This window comes from Camelus dromedarius, chromosome 23 (genome assembly GCF_036321535.1).
Source record: "Camelus dromedarius isolate mCamDro1 chromosome 23, mCamDro1.pat, whole genome shotgun sequence".
Classification (NCBI taxonomy): domain Eukaryota; kingdom Metazoa; phylum Chordata; class Mammalia; order Artiodactyla; family Camelidae; genus Camelus; species Camelus dromedarius.
In genome coordinates, this window is record NC_087458.1 from 18,750,276 (window position 1) to 18,772,157 (window position 21,882).

General features: G+C 39.0%; 1 protein-coding gene across 5 annotated transcripts in view; it reads left to right on the plus strand.

The window, feature by feature from the left end:
* The window catches only part of DNM3 (dynamin 3), a 459,300-nt gene that overhangs the window by 152,207 nt on the left and 285,211 nt on the right, over positions 1 to 21,882 (plus strand). For all 5 annotated transcript variants that reach the window (XM_010984527.3, XM_010984524.3, XM_010984526.3 and 2 more), the window contains exons 11-12: positions 6,621 to 6,707; positions 11,161 to 11,231. In XM_010984527.3, the coding sequence (XP_010982829.1) occupies positions 6,621 to 6,707; positions 11,161 to 11,231 (158 nt within the window). The remainder of the gene's footprint in view (positions 1 to 6,620; positions 6,708 to 11,160; positions 11,232 to 21,882) is intronic.

Genomic DNA, 21,882 nt, shown 5'->3' on the forward strand with positions numbered 1-21,882 from the left:
TGTCCACATAACAAAGCACAGAGCTAACCTGGGTGGGGGTGCACTTCGTGGATGTTTTTTCACTATTGTCTTGGGGGTGCTCTCTGGGGGACAAGACAGGGACATAAGAGTTTCATGAGCTGTTTGGCTTCACTCCAGGGACATCTCAACTCTGGAATTTTTCTGGTGGGCATCAGCTTTCAGCTGCTTTTCTCTGCCTCCTCTTCTCCACAGCTTCATCGCAGGGGCCTGAGCTTCTTTGCAGGAAGCACTGAGAGGAACATCTTGTTTTTTTAACCAGAGTTTAGCAACTGTGCCATTTATTGGCCTCTTGGGAAGCCGCATTCTTGGATCACCATCATACCAATTAACTGATTTTTTTTTCCTCTCCCTGCTTAGAAAAAAGAAAAAAGCTTTGCAGGGAAATAAAAAAGATAGGCTAGTTGGCTATTAGAAATACAGGGGAAGATTTTTCATTGGCAAGTGCTGTTAGAAGAAATGCTGAGTTTTGTGGTATGTTAAGTAAGTAAATATCTGGCCCTGAATACACACAACTAAGCAAGTGAATCCGAATCCCTTACCATGGCTTTCAGGGCCCTGCATGATCTTGCTCCTTTTCATCTCTAAATTCCTCCCAGTCTCCTTCCCCAGTGTCCATTCCAGCCCCACTGTTTTCCTTATTTCAACAGGTCAAGGAGGCGTGATGGCAGGGCCTTTGCAGTTCCCATTCTCTGTGTTGGAAATGCTCTGCCTCGAGATATCTGCAAGGGTCACATCCTGGCTTCTTTTGGGTCTCTGCTCAAATGCCACATAATCAGAGTCTTCCTCCGACTTTTCTGCCTACAACTGTACATGTCTCCCTTTGAACACACACACACCTACAGACACCGCTTTCATCTGCTTAATGAAACTTTGTTTTTCTTTGACTTATACTACGCATGTCTTTTGTTTTTGTTGGTGTTGGACATTATAGGGACCTGGTGAATGCAGTCGCCATGAGAGTAGGGACTTGGTTTGTTAAACTTGTCACTCTACTCACAACCTCTATGTAGCCAGGTTTTCAGTAGTGATTATTGAGTGAATAATTGAAAGAATACATGAATCATGTCTCATTGACTTGGCAGGTGGTGATGAGTTTGGCTAAAGTAGCCACTTGATACCTTCCATGAACGTTTGTAGGATGAAGGAGACTAGTGGCCAAGCATCGTGCTCAAGCAGGACTTTCTTTTAGGTCTGGATGGATCTGCTCTGGTTTTCACTCTGCATGCAAAGACTTGCATTTCATCTCCTCTGATGGCTGGGTGTCCAGTCAAACCCTCTGTGCTGGGCTTTGTATGTAGTAGAAGCCTCATGTAATGGGCCATGGTACTCAGTTTCCAATCAGGCCATTATTATTATTTTTTTTTAATTGAAGTATAGTCAGTTTACAATGTTGTGTCAGTTTCTTGTGTACAGCATAGTAGTTCAGTCATACATGTACATACAAATATTCACTTTCATGTTCTTTTTCATTTTAGGTTACTGCTAAGACCTTACTTAGATCTTCCTAGACTTCCTGTATGCCACTCCTAAAACAGAATCGTCAATAAACAATTTTCCCATTTACTCTTGTGCAGTTTCTTTACCTCTTTATACTAGAATTGTTTCTCGTCTTTGATCACTTTTGTAAATGTGAATACTTGTTTTTCCTCTTTTTCCATAACAACTGTGTTCTGTCCAAATAAGTGTTTGCTCATCTCCTGAATAAATCCAACATTATGCTAAACACAGAAATCACTAGGGATTTTGGGGGCAGATTTTAATTCCCATAAATGGAATAAAATTATTGTACACTTTTATAAGCAGTGAAATCATTATTGCTACTCAGTTTGTAGTGAGTAGCCAACATTGGATGGTTTATAACATTTTGATCAAAACAGAGCCCACATCTTTAGATCAGCCAAACCAATCAACTCAAGTCATGTGCATAAAAGAAATTTTGTTCTGGTTTTAGTTTATTTTTTCAGTGATGTTTGATGTGAAACTATGAACAGATGGTTACCTAATAACCTGAGTCTTTGCTGGAGGCTATGAACTAGTTACTCTTGAAGGTATAGAAAGCTTGCCTGGTCTTGTGCCTGATCCAAGAGAAACCAAACAGCATGGCTCTCATGATCTGACTAATCAATGGTTAATACATTTTGTAAGAGTTTAATTTTTGTTTTATTGGATAGAAATGCCCTTCAAGTGATTTTTTTTTCCTCTAGGGAAAAATGTGGTCCAAGCTTAAAATTAAATTTTTATAATGAAGTCCCATCAAAATAATTCAACACGACCCTAAATAATACTTAAGACATTGGATTTTATTAAAACATGTTTTTGTATTTTAAAAAGTTATGGTGCTACTATCTCTCAGAACATGAATATTTGAAGTTTTCTCTTAAAATTATATGTTTAAAATTTTGACTCCTAAAGTCATATATATTGTATTATTTCTCTGTTGACTCTTCTTTGTTCTTTAAGAATATTCAACATAATTATAATGTAAGCTATGTAGAAGTAATTTACCATTTAATAGATGCTCAGCTTTGTCTGGAAGCTTCACTGTCATTATTTAGACATCGGATTCTCTGAGGCCTTCTCTGAGCAGATTTAGCCATTTCTTGCTATTTGTAAAATATTTCTCTCATGTGACAATTTATCTGTAAAGTCAACATGCCACTCAAGACTGTGAGGTTTTTATTATCAGTTGCTTTGACATCAACTGAGCATAGAGCTGGCCTATAGCAGGTGCCCAGTGAATGTTTGTTAAATGACTGATGTGAGGTAAATTGAGAAATATAAAATTATATCCAACAGCAAAGGCTTTATTCCTTAATCCTGTATAAATCAATTTGCAGATTACTTAAATAATTAATAGAGGAATACAAATCTAATGATGGTGTTTTCTGGGTCAATATTACTTTGGCATATTTGATTACATTTTTGATGACTTTGGCAAGATAAACACATTCTTACAATGGTAGGCTTTTGCTTCAACATCCAGAGCAAAAGAAATTGGAAATTGCAATGTCTTATGTGGTTGAGGAAACTGATTGCACCTTAAAAGGGAGACATGGAAGAGAGGAGAGGGATTGAAGTGAGCAGTCGGGTATCTTTAAAGCTAAGTAGAGGGTCGTGCAAACTAAGCAAAGATGCTGCTGAGTGAGCGAATGAAACGAGTGGCAGAAAGCCTACTCAGAAATCATTTTGAATGTCAGTAGGACTTTTTTTTTTTTTCACTTTCTTCTTATATGTATTAGGAAGAATTGGGACTGGAGGGTTTGTTACATTTGGGAGCCAGCAATTAAAACCAGCGTTTTGATTTTTTACACTCCCATGACTGTTTTTACACTCTTAACAAGCCTTTCAGCATCAGGATGGTTAGAAGCCATCCTGGATTCATCACTGCCTTCCAGCAATACCGAGGCCTTTCACTGCTTACTGCCTCCTTCAGTGTTTCTCCTCCTTTGCCTCCATGAGGGCAGTTCTCATATGTTCTCTCCCTTGTGTTCCACTTGGAGTTTAGGCTCATTTACTTACAGTTGTCTCAGTTGTAGATAAAAAATATGGCTCTGGCGGGTTCCTTTCCTGGTGAAATTGAGCCTCTGGGTTGCAAACTTGGAAAGATCAAGAGACACACACGGGAAATTAATCCTCCAGCCAAGGACAGCAGATTGGAGGGTTCTTAGATGTTTCTACTTTATGGGATGCCCTTGTCACTCTGGCCTTTCCTTGACTTAATGGTGGCCACCTACTAGCCTGGGGTCCTTCAGCTATCAAGTATTTAGTTCCTGAATAAATATTTATATTGCTGCCCTTTGGTGTTTTAGAAGTAATCTGCTGTAATCCATTTTCTAAATGTTGTTAAAGGCGTTCCCATCCCACTCAGCAGACTACTATTGCTCGTGCAGTCACTTCTCTGCGGCGGGGTCGCTGTCATCACAAGCAAGGATGCACTGACAGCTTGGGGTGCTCTCGCAGTGCAGAGGAGGAACTGTCGCTCCGGTGGCCTAGCGCGAGCCAGTGGTTAGTGCAAAATGTGCACTTAGTCAGGAAGAAGGACAGGTGTTCATCAGCTATCCCTTGCATGCCTGGAGACTTTTTATAGACCTCACGGAAAATATAGTATTGTCAGAGTATGAAAGGGCTGCTGAGATGATAGGACCTTCCCTGGAGAATGTTTCCAAAACTCAGAATGGAAGTTCCATTTGTATCTTGAAGTTACTCCTGAGAGAAACCCCCAAATGAGCACACGTCTCAGGATTCAGCTAGGAGTCCCAGTTACAGGGTGAAGGTTTGGTGACCTCATGAAGAGACACTGGGCTGTGAATTTCGAGGTGACCAAGGCAGCCAGGTTTCTGTGCTCTATATCCCTATAAGAGCACTGTGTCCATTGTAGACAAACTTGGAAAAAGTAGAGATGTACGTACAAAAAAATTAAAATTATGCAGAAGCCCATTATTCAAAGAGATCGTTGCTGTTAACATTGTGTAGTATTTATGTAGATCTTTTTCTGTGCACAGACAGTAGGCTTGCAGCATTAAAGGATTTAACATGTATGTGTGATCTGTGATCATGATGGTCCCATGATGTAATGCAGTTTGTTGTCTTACTAAGACCCTGATGTGCGTCGTGCGTGCTGTGAAGTCACTGTGCACAGTGACCCTGTGACCACTGAGCAGTCACATCTCAGGGAGGCCTAGCTTACAAGTTAGGGGAAATATTATGTGCTACGATATGACTCGAGTTCTTGAATTTGTTAAGGTCTTAGGCTGTATCCTTGAAGGGTATCAAGGGTATATGGTGGCCTGTGACTGTGTGTGTGTGTGTGTGTATGCGCGCGTGCGTGCTTGTGTGTAATCATGTTATACATTTAGTAGCCTGATTCTCTTCACCTAGTGTAATATTATGAACACTTTACCATGTTATTAGATATTATTTATAAATTATATAGTATTAAAAATTAAATATTAGATATTATTTGGAATCACTTATTACATTCTATTAGGGGACCTACCTTAATTCACTTAACTTCACTGGATACTTAGGTGGTTTGTAGAATTAACGTTTGTCTTGTTGCTATTCCAAGTAATGCTGTGATGAATTTCCTTTATTTTAGTTCAGAATCCTGTGAATTAATTGATATGTGCATTTAAGATTTTTTATCCATATTCAAACTGCTTAAGAGAAAGATTATTCTCATCGACATCCCTTCAGCAAATTTAAACTGTGCTAGTCTCAATATACCTTCAACTGCATTGTCTTACAAAAATAATGATAGCAATTTGATGATGTAATGGTTATTATCTTTCTTTGCATTACTTTGCTTTTTTTGTGCAGTTGAGTATTTTTTCTGCCTATTGACCATTACATTTCTTTTAAAATTATATCATGTTCTTTGCCTGTTTTTATATGAGACTTTAGTGTTAACCTTATTGATTTGCAAGTACTTTTTATAATAAATGGGATGAATCTTTTGCTGGTCTTAAGCCATGAATTTGCCTACTTTTCTCCATTTCTCTTGCAGCTGTCCCAGTCCAGCCCATTATTTCCCATGTGAATTGCTTCAGTAGCCAAAATTCCTAACAGGTCTGCAGGGATCTGCCTGAGCCAGCCCCTGTTTGACTTTCCAGCTTTGCCTCAAGACCATCCTCCTCACTCTTTGCTCTGACCTTCCTTTACTTCTTTCCCCACTCATTGTCCTTAGTCCCTTCACACACGTGCCTGTACTTGGCAACTCCATCTTCCCCACAGTTGCCCCACCAACTTTACTGGACTAAGTCCTCTTTCTAGCTTAGGTTTCCTGAAACATCCTTGTAGCATCCTTTTCTTTTTCTTCCTTACATTGAAAACAACTATAGTTAATTCATTCACTCTTGCAAACTAAACTTTGGACAACTGCCTTCGTAATCTTCATGTGATAAGTGATTGACACACATTATTTCTACAGATTTGCCAAAAATATATACACACAAACACATCTGTTAGGGGAGAATTAAAAAAAAATTTCTGTGGTTCATGGAATGAATGATCCTCAAAGAGTAATGACAAGACCATGAACTCTGGAATCTGAGGGCTTGGGTTGGAATCTTGGACCCACCGATTTTGAGCTGTTTAAGCTTGGGCAAGTTACTTAACCTCTCTGTGCTTTGCTTTCCACCTTTATAAAATGGGGTTAATAATTGGATGTATCTTTTATGGTTGTTATGAACTTTGAGGCCATTCATGTGGTGCTCAGTACACAACCTGGAACATGGTAAATGCTCTATAAATGTTAGTCATTATCCTCCTTTTCATCCTCATTTCTGTCTTCTTCATCTTTGAACTTTATTAAGTGCTAACTCTGTACAGCATCGTGCTAGTTGGTATCTGGGTTTCTGTTTTCTTTGTCAGGACTTTCTCTGCTGGTTTTGAAGTGTTTCCTCTTAGATAGCGAAGTTACTTCTGATGGTAGTTTGTGGAGTCTCTTCTGTCACCCTGCCTTTCTTCTTTAGGACACTTCACTTCTGCTTCCAGAAGTACATCCCATGTTTTCTGAAATATAACATAACTTATCTCTGCTTGTTTTTTGATGGTGTAACTATTTGAGTATTAACACTCAGATCTGTTTTTCCTGACAGCTGGCCAACTTCCCCAGACTCTGCGAGGAAACGGAAAGGATCGTTGCTAATCACATTCGTGAGCGAGAGGGGAAGACAAAGGACCAGGTGAGGAGAGGCCTTCCCTTGTGGGCAGGGTCCTTGTGGGGAGTAGAAGTTCTCCCCAAGGTAGGTTGGTGGTCTCCAGCAGTCTGCGTGTCCCTCAATGGAAACAAAGAGCAGAGAACACCACCACATCTGTTTATTTTTACTTCTTTATGAATTTTATACATGTGTCGCTATACTAACATCTTGTGTATGTTAAACATATCAACACATGTAAAGACTTTAGAAGGATGACATTTAAAAAGCAGTGATAGGAATTCCATTATTTTTTCCCTCAATGCCCCGCGGATCAGCGTGGGCACCCCTAGCATGTACACACCCCACTTTGAAAACAAACTGCTAATCCCGAAACATACCACAATCCTTCTGGAAGACAGAGCTTCTTAACTTTTAATGGGCTCACAGATGGGCACCAGGATTTTCATAAATTCCTAACATGTTTTGCAAAATATTTAGTGTTTTTATTATTTTTTTTCTGAGGAGAATGGATAAAGCTATTCGTCAGCTTATCTGTGGAACCTATGACTAAAAAAGTAACGTTTAGGAACAGCTCTTTCAAACATTATTATTTTGTAAATGTATACAATTTCTAAGAAGTGGCCCTAAAATTGTCTTCGAACCCTGGCTAGCTCGGTGAGTTCGAAAGATTTTTTTTTTTCCAAGTGAAGATAATTCATTAAAAAAAGTTAAGGACTACATGAAAATGATGAAAGCTTCTTAAATGGAGGTGAATTTTCCTTAGTTATTTATAAAACATTATAATGGGAGGTTTTCAGATGCTCCTCAATTCCAGGAGCCAGCTGCGAATGTGACAGCGCGGAGAGGACATTGGACACAGGCCACGCGTCATCCACAAGATAACAACGTGTTCTTGAGCAGATCATTTCTCGGGACTGTTGTTTTCTCCTTTATAGCATGGAGATGTTGGTCTATATGATCTGTGGAGTCCTCTATAAGTTAGGCTGCCAAGACTTTGTGGTTCTCGAATGAGTTAGAAAGGAAAAGAGAAAGAACTGGGCAAAAGGAGGAAGACAAAGTAGAAGAGAGAGAGAAACCACAGGAAGAGACACATGTGACATACAGGGTAGGGTAGGCCTGGAAGGAGAAAGTGAGAGGGCAGAGGGATGGCAGCCCAGCGGGTTGGGACCCATGTGCGGACTCTGGTAGCGACCTTCCGCTCTCTGCTTCAGCTGTGGGATTCGTTGCTGCTACTTTTTATCATTGTGTTTTGGAAGTTAAGTAACCATTATGCATAGTTTTCACTTGTTTTCCAACTTTCGCACTCTCGGATAGCCAAAATAGCCAAAAGTGGAGAAAATAGGCTTTGTGACTTAGTGGAGATAAACAACTCAATGTTAACTCATGAGCCAGTGGAATCAAGCCTGGGTCCAGGTATATAACCCTGGATGAGGAGATTCCTGCATGTCTAATGTCACAGCTGCTGCTGGACCAAGAAAACTTAAGTTCTGGTGTCAGCTGTGCTCCTGACCTTAAGTAAATGAGATAACCGTTTTAATGTATGTCTTTATTCCATAAAATTCGAATCACAATATATCCTCTTGGGGAATCCTATGTAAAAACAATATTGAGGAAAAAGTAGTACAGTTATTATCTTAATTATCTTTGTGTTCCTATCTAAGTCAATTGTTAACTTCCTCATGTTTCATGTTTCATATTTCAGTTTTTGTTTTACTAAAACGACATACTCAGACTTAGCACTGTCATTAAGATCGTGGGCTCTGGGTTCAGACTGCCTTAGCTCAAATCCAGGATCTACTGTTTACTTCCTATGTGAATGAACAAGTTATTCAACACCTTTACACTTCAGTTTCCTTGCCTTAAAGTGGAATAATCATGGTAATTAACGTATAGGCATTTTGTGAGGGTGAAATGAAGTAATCCAAATATAGTTCTTCATTAATTGTAATTGTTTTTGTAATTCCTAAAGAGTTACGACACATAGCAGACATGAGAGAGAACTGCGTTGTCTGATTTCAAGGGAGATTGTCTTCCATCTGTAATTCTGGTGTAGTGATTAATTCATGCCCCGGGGGGATAAAGAATGGAGTGTCTCCTTCCTCAGTGACCCTCGCCGGTGGCGCAGTCTGATGGTTAATCAACCACCGAAAGAAGCTGATGCCTGCCACCTCTAACACAGACCTGTGGGGTGTGGTACATACAAACATGCATGTTACTGGCCATGTGAACATGTCTTATTTCACAGATCTCACATTTGACTTCTGAACTCCGTGCTGCTTTAGGCCAGGTCATACTTCCATCGTAGCTGGTCAGAGAGTGACCCATTCATTTCCTTAGGCCTCCGGACCAGGACTGCTTTGAGGTGTTCTTCCAGTTTCAAAAAATGGAATTATTACCAGCCTCTGCTCTGCAAGCCTTTAGGGGGTGGGGTAAATTCTTCAAAATTAAAAATATGGAAAACTGTGAATCGGTCTGTGAGATTTTTTCTAAAACAAAGCTCTTTTGAACATGGATGTGTGCCTGCTGTTTCTCCAGGTGCTTCCATGTGTGTGATTGCCTGTTGAAGTGGTTGACTTTGGGTGATCAGTGCTTCCATGGATAGCTTTACTTTTCTTCAACTAAATATTCAATAACTGTGGGTGAGAAAGGCAGTGAGAAACTCTGAGAAAGTGAAAAAATGAGCAAAAAAATGTACTGTTTTCCTTTTCATCCCCCACATGCGACCTGGCTCTTTTCCTAGGATGAACACAGACTCCCAGTTTCCAGGAATATGAATGAGAACAGCCATAGTTTTTATTTTTCTTCCACTTTTTTTCCTATACTGCAGTCCAAGTGAATGTGTGTGAACGTCCAAGATATTCATGACAGTCCTTGGCAGTGTTGAGAATTATGTAGATTGTTCTTTATGGTGGCAACAATGTATTTGTGCTTAAGTATTATGGTTTATTGATACAAACTCCTGGCCAAAGGGATTTGGGGTCTAACATTTAGTGGAATCTGGCTGTGTTGTAGGGAGAACAGAGACAATGCCACAGATAATCGAATAATAATCACTCCTCCTAACGCTTCAGTTTTCTTCATTAAGAGAAGAAGCAAGACTGAATTTGATAATGTAAAACTTTTTCATATACTTATGATACTGTTGACCCAGGAGTGGCTATGCCTCTACTATGTGTCATAGCTCTTTAGGAATTACAAAAACAATTACAATTAATGAAGAACTAAGAACTGTATTTGGATTACTTCATTTCACCCTCACAAAATGCCTATACGTTAATTGCCACAGAGATGGGTTCTGTGATCCATTTACTCTTTTTTTGGTTGTTCTCCTTGGAATTTAGAGCAAGATTCGGTCAGATGACCAACTGAGATTAGCCACAAAAGCAAAGTCCAAGTGCCCATAGCATTGGGTAGTGAGTGAGAAACAATAATACTTGGCCATGTACTAATTATATGGGGGTAAATTTCTCCCTTTAAAGCAAACTATTCTTCAAGGCTGGTAGATGGTTCTAAAATTTACAGCCACAGATGTTTATCAGACACCTGCTATGTGAATAATGCTAGGTTCTGGGGATAAAGTGGTGAACAAGACAGATAAAATCTCTTTCCATGGGGCTTATAGTCTTCCAAGGAAGCAAAACATCAAATAAAATATAAACTGATAATTAATTGCATTTGTAGTAAACACCACAAAAAAGTTAGAGTATAATATGTAAAAAATACAATTATGATATATAGACTATAAGAGTAATCGCATAATCCACACTGGTCTTGGGTGAGGGTGTGGGGTGAGGATCGGCAGGGTGCTTTCCTGAGGAAGCATCTTCTGGGGAACATTATATAGACAATGCCAATGAACTGTTCCTACCAATGCTGTGATGCGCTCACATGTCACCTTCAGGGAAGCCTGTTGATCTCCAGGAGGATTTCTACTTCTTTGTATACTGTCTTTTTGAACTGGTTGATGAGATGCTTCTCCTGCTTGCTTAGAGGGAGCTTAAAGAGATAAAGAGGAGAGGAAATATAAGAGATGATATTGCTATTTTGTGGCTAATAAACAGTGTCTGCGGGAGCAGGAACCTCTGAGCAGCCCCCGACGGCCTTCCTGCCACATGTCTTTATACACAGATGTCCTTCTGAATGGTACCCTACATTTTAGAGGACAGAATAATTCTAGGTTCCGTGTTAAGTTGGCAAAGAGTACATGCCTATAAACTATATGGATATATATGTGTGTGTTTTATATATATATATATCTCGTCTTCATGGGGGACTCAGACTTTTCACATAGAGTTTTAGTTTCTGAATTTAGAGTAAAAATTACGAGTCTAATGAAAAAAAATTTAATGCAACTTTTCTAACTGAAACATTTTTTAAAAAATTAAATAAAGATAAATAATTTGTAGGCAATTACTGGGTTTGGTGATGAGAATAGTTAAGATGGGCTTTCACTGAAGTGATTCTCTTTGACTTGCAGGTACTGCTGTTGATTGACATCCAAGTCTCCTACATCAACACCAACCACGAAGATTTCATTGGCTTCGCAAAGTACGTGAAACCCTTGGTTGTGACATGCTCTCCTCCTGCTGGTTTGTCTCGAATATACATTATGAATTTCTACTACAACCTCACCATCTTTTTTTTTCCCCCTTTTTCTCTTGGAGGGGATGGGGCAACCTCACCATTTTTTAAGAGTGCATTCTGTGTCAGGATTAACTCCATGTCAGAGTACTGAGGTCTGAGTCTCATGGCCATGGGGCCATGTTCTCTGGATGAAGGAGTTGGCTCCTTTTTTGTGTAGCCTGTGAAATCACATGTAGCTCAGATACTCGTTGTTTTTGGATGATGGTCTACGGTTTGTACATGAGCTCCCACAGATAAACAGTAACAGATGCACATTTAAAATATGTTTGGGAACAATTTCTCACATAAGTTTGAACTATTATGTGCAGTTTACAGAATACAAACTATTTGGGCATCTCTAAGTCAGAATATAGAAGCCCATTTTTTTTAAACTGTCCTTTGTGAGCTTAGATGTAATCTTTTGGATGAACATTCTCTTTTCTATAAAGTATATGTATTTTATATAAGCTTGTCTATATATTATTCTATTATACATTATTCTGTTATATTCTAAGATTATATATTCACAGATACTGTCAGGTAAACATTATGCTTAATTATTCAGAGTTAATTATGTATTGACTGACATCTTCAAGACCCTGAATTTACCATTTTTTCCTGCCCTTTAGTGGGATCAGTTTTCTATTTTATTTGATTCTAACTCTAAAATATATTTGTGGCATGTAAGTGATTCCAACTTCAAGTATACAAAATATAGTTTACTTTATATAAAATATATAAACTAGACTGACTTTTAGTTTGACATTTGACTTAGAGGAAATAGATATTTCAATCATGTGATCTGAACTAGCCAGTGGCCTAAGGAATTTATAGGTGTGTTTTAGGAAAGAAAGGCCGAATTATCCAACAGAAAATGATCTCATTCTAAACTTGCTAGTGGTTGTGATGGCCTCACCAACAGTGTACATAAATTTTGCATCCAGTGGTTGTTACCGTTGTGTGGTACATTAGTTCTTCTCAACTGTTTGTTGTCTGGGACTTACATGTAAAGATGTTAGAACATAGTGATGAATAGGTTTCTTTGGCCAGTTGTCTTTTTAGCCGCATTGCCTACTCCAGCATCCAGCCAGGTCTTTACTCCACAGGCATTTCACACAGACCTGCTCCCCTCTCTTCTAGGCCCCCAGGCTCTCAACATCTGCACTGCTCATTTCCTTCTGCAAAATGACCAGTAGGGAGAAACCTAGACTCTGATGTGCCTTCTTGTCCTCCGGTCTGGAAGAGGGGACCTGAGAATGTCTACCTAGTTTTCAACATAGTCAGTGTACTCCACATGGCCTTTGCCAAGTTCTACTCTAGTTATGGGGGAAAAAATAAGGAAAAAGAAAAATAATTTTGTCTTTTAGGAGCTTGCCTAATAATGGAAAAGTATAGAGAAATGCATGTAAAAATTTAAACTGACACATTCTCCATTTGCTTCACTTGCTTCTTTGAGGAATTTAAAAGAAAAAAAAAAAACCCTTGAGTCATTTGAAATAACAGGAATGCTGCCTTTCATGTTAACTTTTATTGGTTACAAATGCCAGTTAGATTATTATAAAAATGTAGCAGATGTAGATATAAACTTGACATCATATCTTAAAAGTGAAAAGGCTGTTGCAGTGCTGTCCTTTTGTGGTATCCCGGTCCAAGGAGGAGACGCAGGAAAAAATTAATAATCAGTTTGGAAAGATTCAAGTTTTGAACATATTTTGTAACCAGCAATTTAAATTTCACCCCAAATTCTCCTTGAAACATTTTCCCCCTAGATTACACTTTTACTTATTTTTTAAAGATAAATGGTCCAGAGTTTATTTTCTGCAGTACATTTTAGTATTTTCTACCTCAGAAGGTGTTGGACTAATTATTATGTTGACTAGATTTTCAAAGGCACATAATTTTGCAAATGGAAATACTTCAAGCACAGCCTTTTGTTACAGTCTCTCTGTCATCCAGGTGACTGCCCCACTTCTCCAGCTGTGAGCTAGATTATGAACTTTTATTATATTGGGGGACTAAAAAGAAGCATTGTTCAGACTGCTTTAGAAACCCACCAACTTTGCACATTTCTCATCTAATTTAAGTTGCACACCTAAACTTCCTTTTACAAGACTGGTCTGGGAGTCAGCAGGCTGAATTATTTTACTGGGGTTTGCCCGGAAACTGATGAGATTTGGGTTTTGGCAAGTCACTTAGCCTCTCTGTATCCTCAGTTTATCGCTCTATCGAATGGAATAATAAAAAAAAATCCCTGTCTTGTATACCTTCCAGGATTGTCAGAAGATCAAATTAATGAAATTATGTGAAAGTGGTTTTGAAACCTGTGGTGTAGTCTGTAAAAGGGGGAGTGCCACCCACACACTCACGCGCGTGCACACACACACGCATGCACACACACATGCAGGGATTTGATTCTACAAGATGCACCATTTCACCTCATTCTGAAACTTTTAATGACTGGGGTATAACTGCCACTGAAAGATTATTTTAGTTGCTCATGTTACCTCCAAATGTAATGTCTTGCACTGAGACTCAGAGGTAAAAGTTCTTTCCATCTGTATGCTGAGTTGGAGTATGTTTCATTGTGACATAGGATAATTATGATGAAGAAGAAATGTTCATTTCAAAATTACTTCCAAGGGTTATGGTGGTTTTTGGTGCTTTTAAAAATTAAAAAAATATGGTTATAGCTATAAATTTTAAAGTTGGCAGAAATGCTGTTTCCATCAAGGAAGAAAAGTCAAGCCATATTTGAAGACAATTATGTAAGTATTTTTAAGTTCTGAAGACAGAAAATTGAAGTCTGGAATTGAGGAAAAATAAGCATTTGTTTCATGAGATTTTTTAGAGTTTTGCCAAAAGAGGAGCACCACCCCTCAGATTTATAGGACGGTGATGTACAGAGTATTTTATACATGTATTTTTTTTCAACCAGCATGACCTTTTGTTCTAAAAATCACCCAAAAAAAAGAAAACAAATTGCTAAAATTAGATTAATGAAATGTTAAGTCTCAGAGTAGTGTTCAAAACATCTCAAAATTCTTGTTTCTGCTATAGAATTTATTCAGCCACGTTGACTATGTGGAACATTTTTAATTTTTCCATCTCCCAGCTATTTGCTAAACATGGACCGTAAAATATGTACCATGTGTAACATGCCCAAGTAGGCTCTGCTGTAGGCTTGCTTTGGAATTTCCTGATTTCTGAAAGCTTGATCTTTCAATGGTAATACAGTTTCTGAACCTAAAAGTTTGGTATTCTAGAAGGAAATGTCAACTTTCTTTTGACTTAAAGACTTTAATTTGTCATTCTTCCCTGCTGGAAAAAAAAAAAAAAAACAGCCCTACATTCTGTTTTTCTTAGCACAACTTAACTAGCTTTTGTTATTTAAGAAAATGAGCTAGTACAGTCATTCCTTCATTCATTTCCCCTCTTTCTCAGTAATCCTGCTGTTTGAATAGAAAGGCAAGTTTGTAAGCTGAATGCCTTGGGAACTTAACATTCAAATTCTTGTGCTCCTCTCCACTTGTTCTCTGGGCACAATTTGCCTTCCGAGTTACTAAGATTTATGCAGTCCAGTGGTTTAAGAGAAAAATGGGTTCCAGATACAGACCATTGGAGTAATATCTCTATGCCACAAGCATCTGAGCAAGGTCTGTTTTTCAGTCTGCTGAGTGGGTCTCCAACACCTGTTTTCTCACAGCTGAAGTGATACGGTGTGCAGATTTCAGTTCTTGTTATCTGAGCACCATGAAAATTCCATGGGTCGTAACCTTTATTATATCTCTTTCCTGATTCTCTGGAATGCCTCTATTATCGTGTTACTGAAGGCAGTGTATATGAACCTTAGCACCAAGTTCCAGAACAGTCTTGGTTTTTCCCTCTACATTCTTCTTTATGTGTCCCTAATACATAATCATATTCCATTATAATAGTGTTTCTAGCTCTTACATGAGAGTGTTCTCTCTCTTGTGGAATTAAAACTTAGGTATTAGATTATAACAAAATTCTCCTTTTAACTCATTTGCAGATTTAGGAGTTAAATGCTTGATTGCTTCCTGGGACTGTTAACAGGTAGAAATATAGGACTGAGCAACTTGCAAGGACATCCTTAGTATCACCTTTTAAATCACGTATATTATAACGTTTCAATCAACCGTTTTAAAAATAAGTAGATTTACACTTTTCTCTTTCATTCTCAAATCTGTCATTTTGAACTTTATTCTTAAAATGAATCTTGAGAGATGAGTCATCATTCTTTAATAGCTCCCAAGTTTTGGAGGGTTTCCTTGCATAACACTTAGCCTGAGATCTCACTAGAGATCCTGCAAGGGGATGCGACATCACGTAGTTTTCTTCTCCCTTTGGCTTCTGTCTGATTGGATGGAGCCAAGCCTACATGTGATAAGTTGCACTCTTGGGACTCTCAGCAAGTATTTATAATCTTCCTGGGGTAACAGAACATTCTAAAAGCGTTTCTTTACTCCAGAGCAGTGCTGCCTAATAGAACTTTCTGAGATGATGGAAATATTTTATAACCTGTGCTGTCCAATACAGTAGCCACTAGCTACATGTGACTATTGAGTAACCAAAATGTGGCTAGTAAATCAGAAGAAATGAAAATTAAATTAAATTTTAATTAATTAAAAAATTAATTTAAATGGTCACATCTGGCTACCAGCTACTGTACTGGACAGCACAGTTCTGGAATATGGTGAATCCAGCTGATTGCTCTGGGTGCTTCATTACTGGGCCATACTTTACTGACAGCTTGGTGGTGACCTACAGTGGTGGCCACGAGAAGAGAAAAAGGAGGAAACTCTTAGCTGCTGCTAAACAAACCTCAGAGCTCAGGAGTATACAGTCCACTTGTTAAATGCTCTTTCCCAGAAGTACGAAGGATGGACTTTTCCCTCCCACTGCCTTAGTCTGTATGTTGCCATTTTGCTAGTGATTTCTCCATTATGGTTACAACTGACGTTTCTTTTAATTCCAAATGTCCTCTACAAACTAAGCCTAACGGCAAAGGGAGAGAGAGGTACACCCTGACATTGGCCGTGGAACCTGTATCTGTGAGGGACTCCGTTTCCTTGATTCTTTGAGCCGCCCCTGGGTTGACTTCAAGTTGGTACTCCTCTTTCTTCTTTCTCACTTTTCGGCCCACTGACGCTTTGTTTCCACCGCACTGCTTTATTGAGACTGCTTTTGGCCAGGACCGAACAGTTAATCCTGTGGACAATTCTGAGTCCTTCGTTTGACACCATTAACCACTCCTTGTTGAAGAGATTTATCCCTTTTCTTCAGTGACTCTCCACTGTCTCCCGGCTTTTCTCTTTCTGTTCTAGCCACTCCTTCTCAGTCGTATTTTGGAGCTCTTTATCCTCTCATTGTGGCATAAAAACTGGTTTTTATCAATATTCCTCCATCGACCCTCTTTTTTTTTCTCTCTCTCCTTCCCTGCATTGTCACCCACTGCAATGGTTTCAGTTATCAGCTTTATCTGACGACTCTAGATCTCCATTTCAGAACTTTCCCCTGGACTGTGTACCATGTTCAGCGACATACTGGGCATCTCTACTTGTATATCCTAGGGCAGCCTCACCCAGTATTCCCAGGTTAAACTCCTCATCTCATTTTACCATTTATGCCTCCTCCATTGTTCCCACTCCCTGTCCACTCTCTGTGCTCAAACCAGAAACCTGAGTGTCATTCTTTTCTTTACTCCTTGTTCCCTCATTTTTGTTTCCCTCCATCTTTACCAGGTCCATCTGATTCGACCTCTGTAATATACCTCGAATTTGTCTCTTTCCATTGTCATTGTTATTACTTAAGTTAGTCCCCCCTTGGTTGGGAAGAGAGCAGTCTCCTTGCCTCCTGTCATGTTCTTCTCATTCCTTCTGGGTTTCCTGTTACTTTCAGAGTAAAGTCTAAACTCATTCACATGGTTTCCAAGGCCCTGTAGAATCGGTCTTTTGCTTACCTCTTTAGTCTATTTGCTTGTTACTGTTCCTTTCCATCCCACCCCCTAACTCTGCTGCATCCAGACTGGCCACTTTGTTTGTTTGTTTGTTTGTTTTTAGAGGTTCCTGAATACTTCATAGTCTATGAGCAAAGGGGCCTATGTACAAGGCAAACTGATTATTCTGAAACCATTCAGTAAAAAAAAAAATCTACCCCGAAGTACAGATAGCTGTGGAGCTTACCCACAAACTACAGAATGTTAAAGGGTAGAGAGAATAATTTAAATACTGATTCTTCCTCTAACTTTAAAAACACTGTATTTCTGAACTACTCCAAACATCTGATGAAGGACCAAAAAGTAGAGATCTAGTTCACTACTCAACACAGGTAGGGTCTTCCCGTCATTAAAACTCTGGCATCGGCTCAGAAACCCCTGACCCTGGAAGGTGCAAAAATGCTGACCCCCTCCACACTATGTTTAAGGTACATTTCTACAGAAACAAACCCGATTTCAATCTCTAACTCCACCACCTTCTTTGGGAACAGGAAACTTCTGTTTTCTCATCCATAAATGAGGATATTAGCACTTCCCTTGTCAGGCCAGACTGGCCACTTTTGGATTCCCAAATGTACCATACTCCTGCCCCAGCACATGTATGTGGCACACTTCTTCAAATGATACAAATTTCCTATTGCAGATAAACATTAAGAACCTGGTTACAAATTACCCTGGCATCAAAATACAATTTCATAAATGTTTCTTAAGAAACCACCATAAACACTGCTAGGTATTGTCAGTGCTGAAAGAGATAGAGATACCAAGATTAATGCAATACACCATCTGCCATCAAGGAGCAGACATCATGGGAGGGGAGTTAGAGACCTGCCTGTAACACAAGCCTGCTCACAGAATACAGGCACAGACCAAGAGCTTTGGGAGTTCAGGAGAAGGAGAGATAACCAGAGGTTTCTAAGAAGGCATAATCCAGAATCATACTTGCTTTGACTTTGAAGGCTGGGCAGGGCTCCAGCAGTCAGAGGGAGGGCGTCTAGGCTGGCTGCTTCCTGTCTTCCCTGCTTCAGAGTCAATACTTACCACCTGTTTCAGGGAGGTAATTTTTAATAAAGGACTGCTTTGATCAGGCCATTTTCTGGCTCAGAAACTTTGAATACTTTCTCCTGCCTTCAGTGTAATGACCAAATTCTCCATAATTGGCCCTAACATAGAGTTATTGTACTAGGTGGCTTTTAAGTTCTCTTATAAACCTGAGTCTATGATCATATAATTTTTGCCATAACAGTTTTCTTTTCCACAACTTCCCTACACACCTCATCTCTCTACCTCCTGGCTTTGCTAATACTACTCCATTCTCTTGGAATGCAGTTGATTTTCTTCCTCTATTAAAATTTTACTTCCAAGTTTTCTATGAAAATCTCAGATCTAATCAAACAAAAATGATCTTTCTCATCTCTGAACATTCAGAGCAATTACTTTGCATAGGATTTATCTGATAAATGTCACATAGCATCCCTTGGCACATCTTCTGTTATTAGAATCTTTTATTGCAGGTGCACATGAATAAGGATAAAAACGAATGTCCAAAAAATTTTTCGAGCTAAGAGGTTGCATGGACTCTTTTTCTGTGAATGTCTTCAGTGTGCTCCTATTTTCATAAAAACCTCTTATTCTATACATTTAAAATAGCTATGTCTCAGAGCATTAAACTTATTAACCTAATTTGGTTTTATGTGTTTTAATGTTCTGGCAAAGCCTTCCACAGTGACTTGTGTGTAGTGGGAATTTATATGGTTAATAACAAACATACACACATAATAAGATATGGGATAATTAAATCCCACATTTGAAACAGACGCACTTTTTTTGGGCTTTCTATTATATCCTGGCATATTTATTCTCATAGAGCTTCATCTTCGTTACTTGTGTTTTGTGTTTGTATCTCCCTGCCCAAACAAACTAAACGGTAGATTCTGATTAGCGGCTCCATACCATATTCATGTTTGATCTTCCACAAAGTGACTTGTAGATAGTTGGTGCTCTAAAAATTTCGACTTGTGTCAGATTAAAACACTATATACAGGTGTGTTTTACAATATTACAGAGATAACCAGTTAAAGACCTATCATTGAGACTATGTCCAACAGCTGAAATTAACTTGCAAGTCCTGTCAGGGTTTTCTGTGAACACATTTTAAAATAAATATTTTGAAATGCTTTCAGTTTAGTTATTTCTGCCTTCCTAAGAATTATGATAAAGGGTGTTTTCTAACTAGGCAGCTTATTTTTTTTTTATTATGTTAACTATGCAGTAACTTCAGGTACTTAATTGCATCATTAGCAGCAATATCTTTGGATTTATGGGGCCAGACTGCCCCAGTTTTTACTTTTCACCTTAAAAATAAAAAGATTAATTTAAGGTGAAAAGTAAAGGTAATTTAATATTTGTTCTAACACTCATATTTGAGATCGGCTTATAAAAAAAATCTATTTCCCCCTGCATATTCTTATAAGCGGTGAATCATAAAATGCATTATTTAATAGATGAAAACTCTATATCAGTGGAAAGTCTCCTCACCTAGTGGATTTTATAAGCTTCTGAGAGTTACTTTGCATCCTGAGGAATCTTGGATCTAAAAGGAACCTAAGAAATAGCTAGTACAGTCTCCCACTCTTTGTCTCTGTTCCTCTATCTCTTAACACACACACACACGCACACACACACACACTTTACAGCCAAGAAAGCCAAGAGATTGAGGTCTGTTTAGGTCATACTCTTTGCCTACGGTGGTACAAGCAGACATTACTAATCTCTGTGATTTTTGCTTTATATATATGATTTTAAGGGGACCTATACATAATTCGAGGTTCCCCAATAATTCACATACTCCAAAGTAAACACCTGTAGGTCTGCACAATTTGAAGTTAGCACTACAAGTCAGTGATTTATCTTATCATAGTTCCTCTTAAAATCACCAAAACGCAAGTATGATGCTTGGAGAGATGACTATACCCATGAAGAAGGCATAATCACGTTATAATAGTAGTTTTCCCATTTCTTCCTAGAAGAGTGGAAAGCCTGGAAGGCTCTGGGAGAGAAAGCATGGGAAGATCTGCAGCCTCAGGAAGAGTAGTACTTGGGACACATTCTGTGCATCGGGGCCTGGTGGGCAGCCAGAGGGCAGTGTGGGCGCATCGGACCCCTGGCCACAGACAGACACAAACTTCACCTCATTCACAACCTCACCACAAAAGCCTGAATAATGTAGATTTGAACTATGTAGAGAAATGGTTTGAGAGAGATGAATTTCATGGTGATTAAGGGAATTAAGTATTTAACTAAAAACTAGAAGAATAACAAGAAGAAATGAAGAAAGGAGAAGGAAGCTAAACTCTGAAACTAGCAAACTGAAAAAGAAAGATACACACAAAATATCTTTAGTAATCAAATATAGCGTGGCCTTTCAGGGACCACCCCTTTCCCGCCATCAGTTGAATGTAGTATATGGTTTTTTATGAGTTTGAGTAAAGGGAAGCAGCTAAAATACATCACAAAAGATTATGCAAGCTTGCTGTTTTGAACAACTGTTCTAAGTGTGGTGCTGATTTCTGATGTGTTACTGAATACTCTTAATATCCCACCACTTTAAACAGTTGATTGATGACTTTAATCTCTTTTCTTCTGTTATAGACTATTCCATTGATCTCCAAAACAGCTTCTATAAACTATTAAATGACCAGTTAGAGGGTTTTGGTATTGCTGGTCTTCTCAGAACAACCAAAATGAGTTGTGTTTTCTTACAGTGATATGTTTATTCATGGACTCGCCAAAAGAAAGCCTTTGTTCCTTTGAGAGCCTGAGTAACATAGTGCCTAATTGTGAGAGCTCTGGGGCTGAATTGTTGGGATCAATTGTTGGCTCTTATTCCCTCTATGCTCATGTTTTAATGGTATCAGCCTCATTGGATTTCTCATTCAACAGATGCTCGTTGAAGCCAACTACACGCCAGATAGTTTCTAGGCATTGGGGATATAGCAGTGAATTAAAGAGGCAGAAACCCCTGCTCACAAGGAGCTTTCATTCTAATGGAGGGAGACAGACAGTAAACACAAAAAACTCAGTCAGCAGTACAGTATGTTTGAAGGTGGGAGATGACAGAAAAATAGAACAGTATAAGGGGGATGAGAAGCCTGGAGGGAGGGAGGGAGGGATTCAGTTTTGAATAGGATGGTGATGGACTCACTAAGAAAGTAAACTTGAATGCAGACTTGAAGGAGGTGATGTCAGGAGCCATGCAGGTGTATGGGAGAGGTGTATTTCAGACTGATGGAGCAGCTAGTGTAAAGGCTCTGAGATGGGAGTGTGCCTCGTGGGCTCCAAAAAAAAAAAAAAAAAGAGAGATTGGTATGGCTGGACCCCTCTAATGAGTGAGGTGGAGAGGAGGAGGAGATGAGTCAAAGAGGAAGAGAGGGGATCAAGGGCCTTGTGGACCATTGTAAGAATTTTGACCTTTACCCTGAGTTTAATTGTGTTGCATAGCAGTAGAGGGTTTTGAGCAGAAGAGTGACAGGATTCCCCTTTTAAAGGGATCACTCTGAC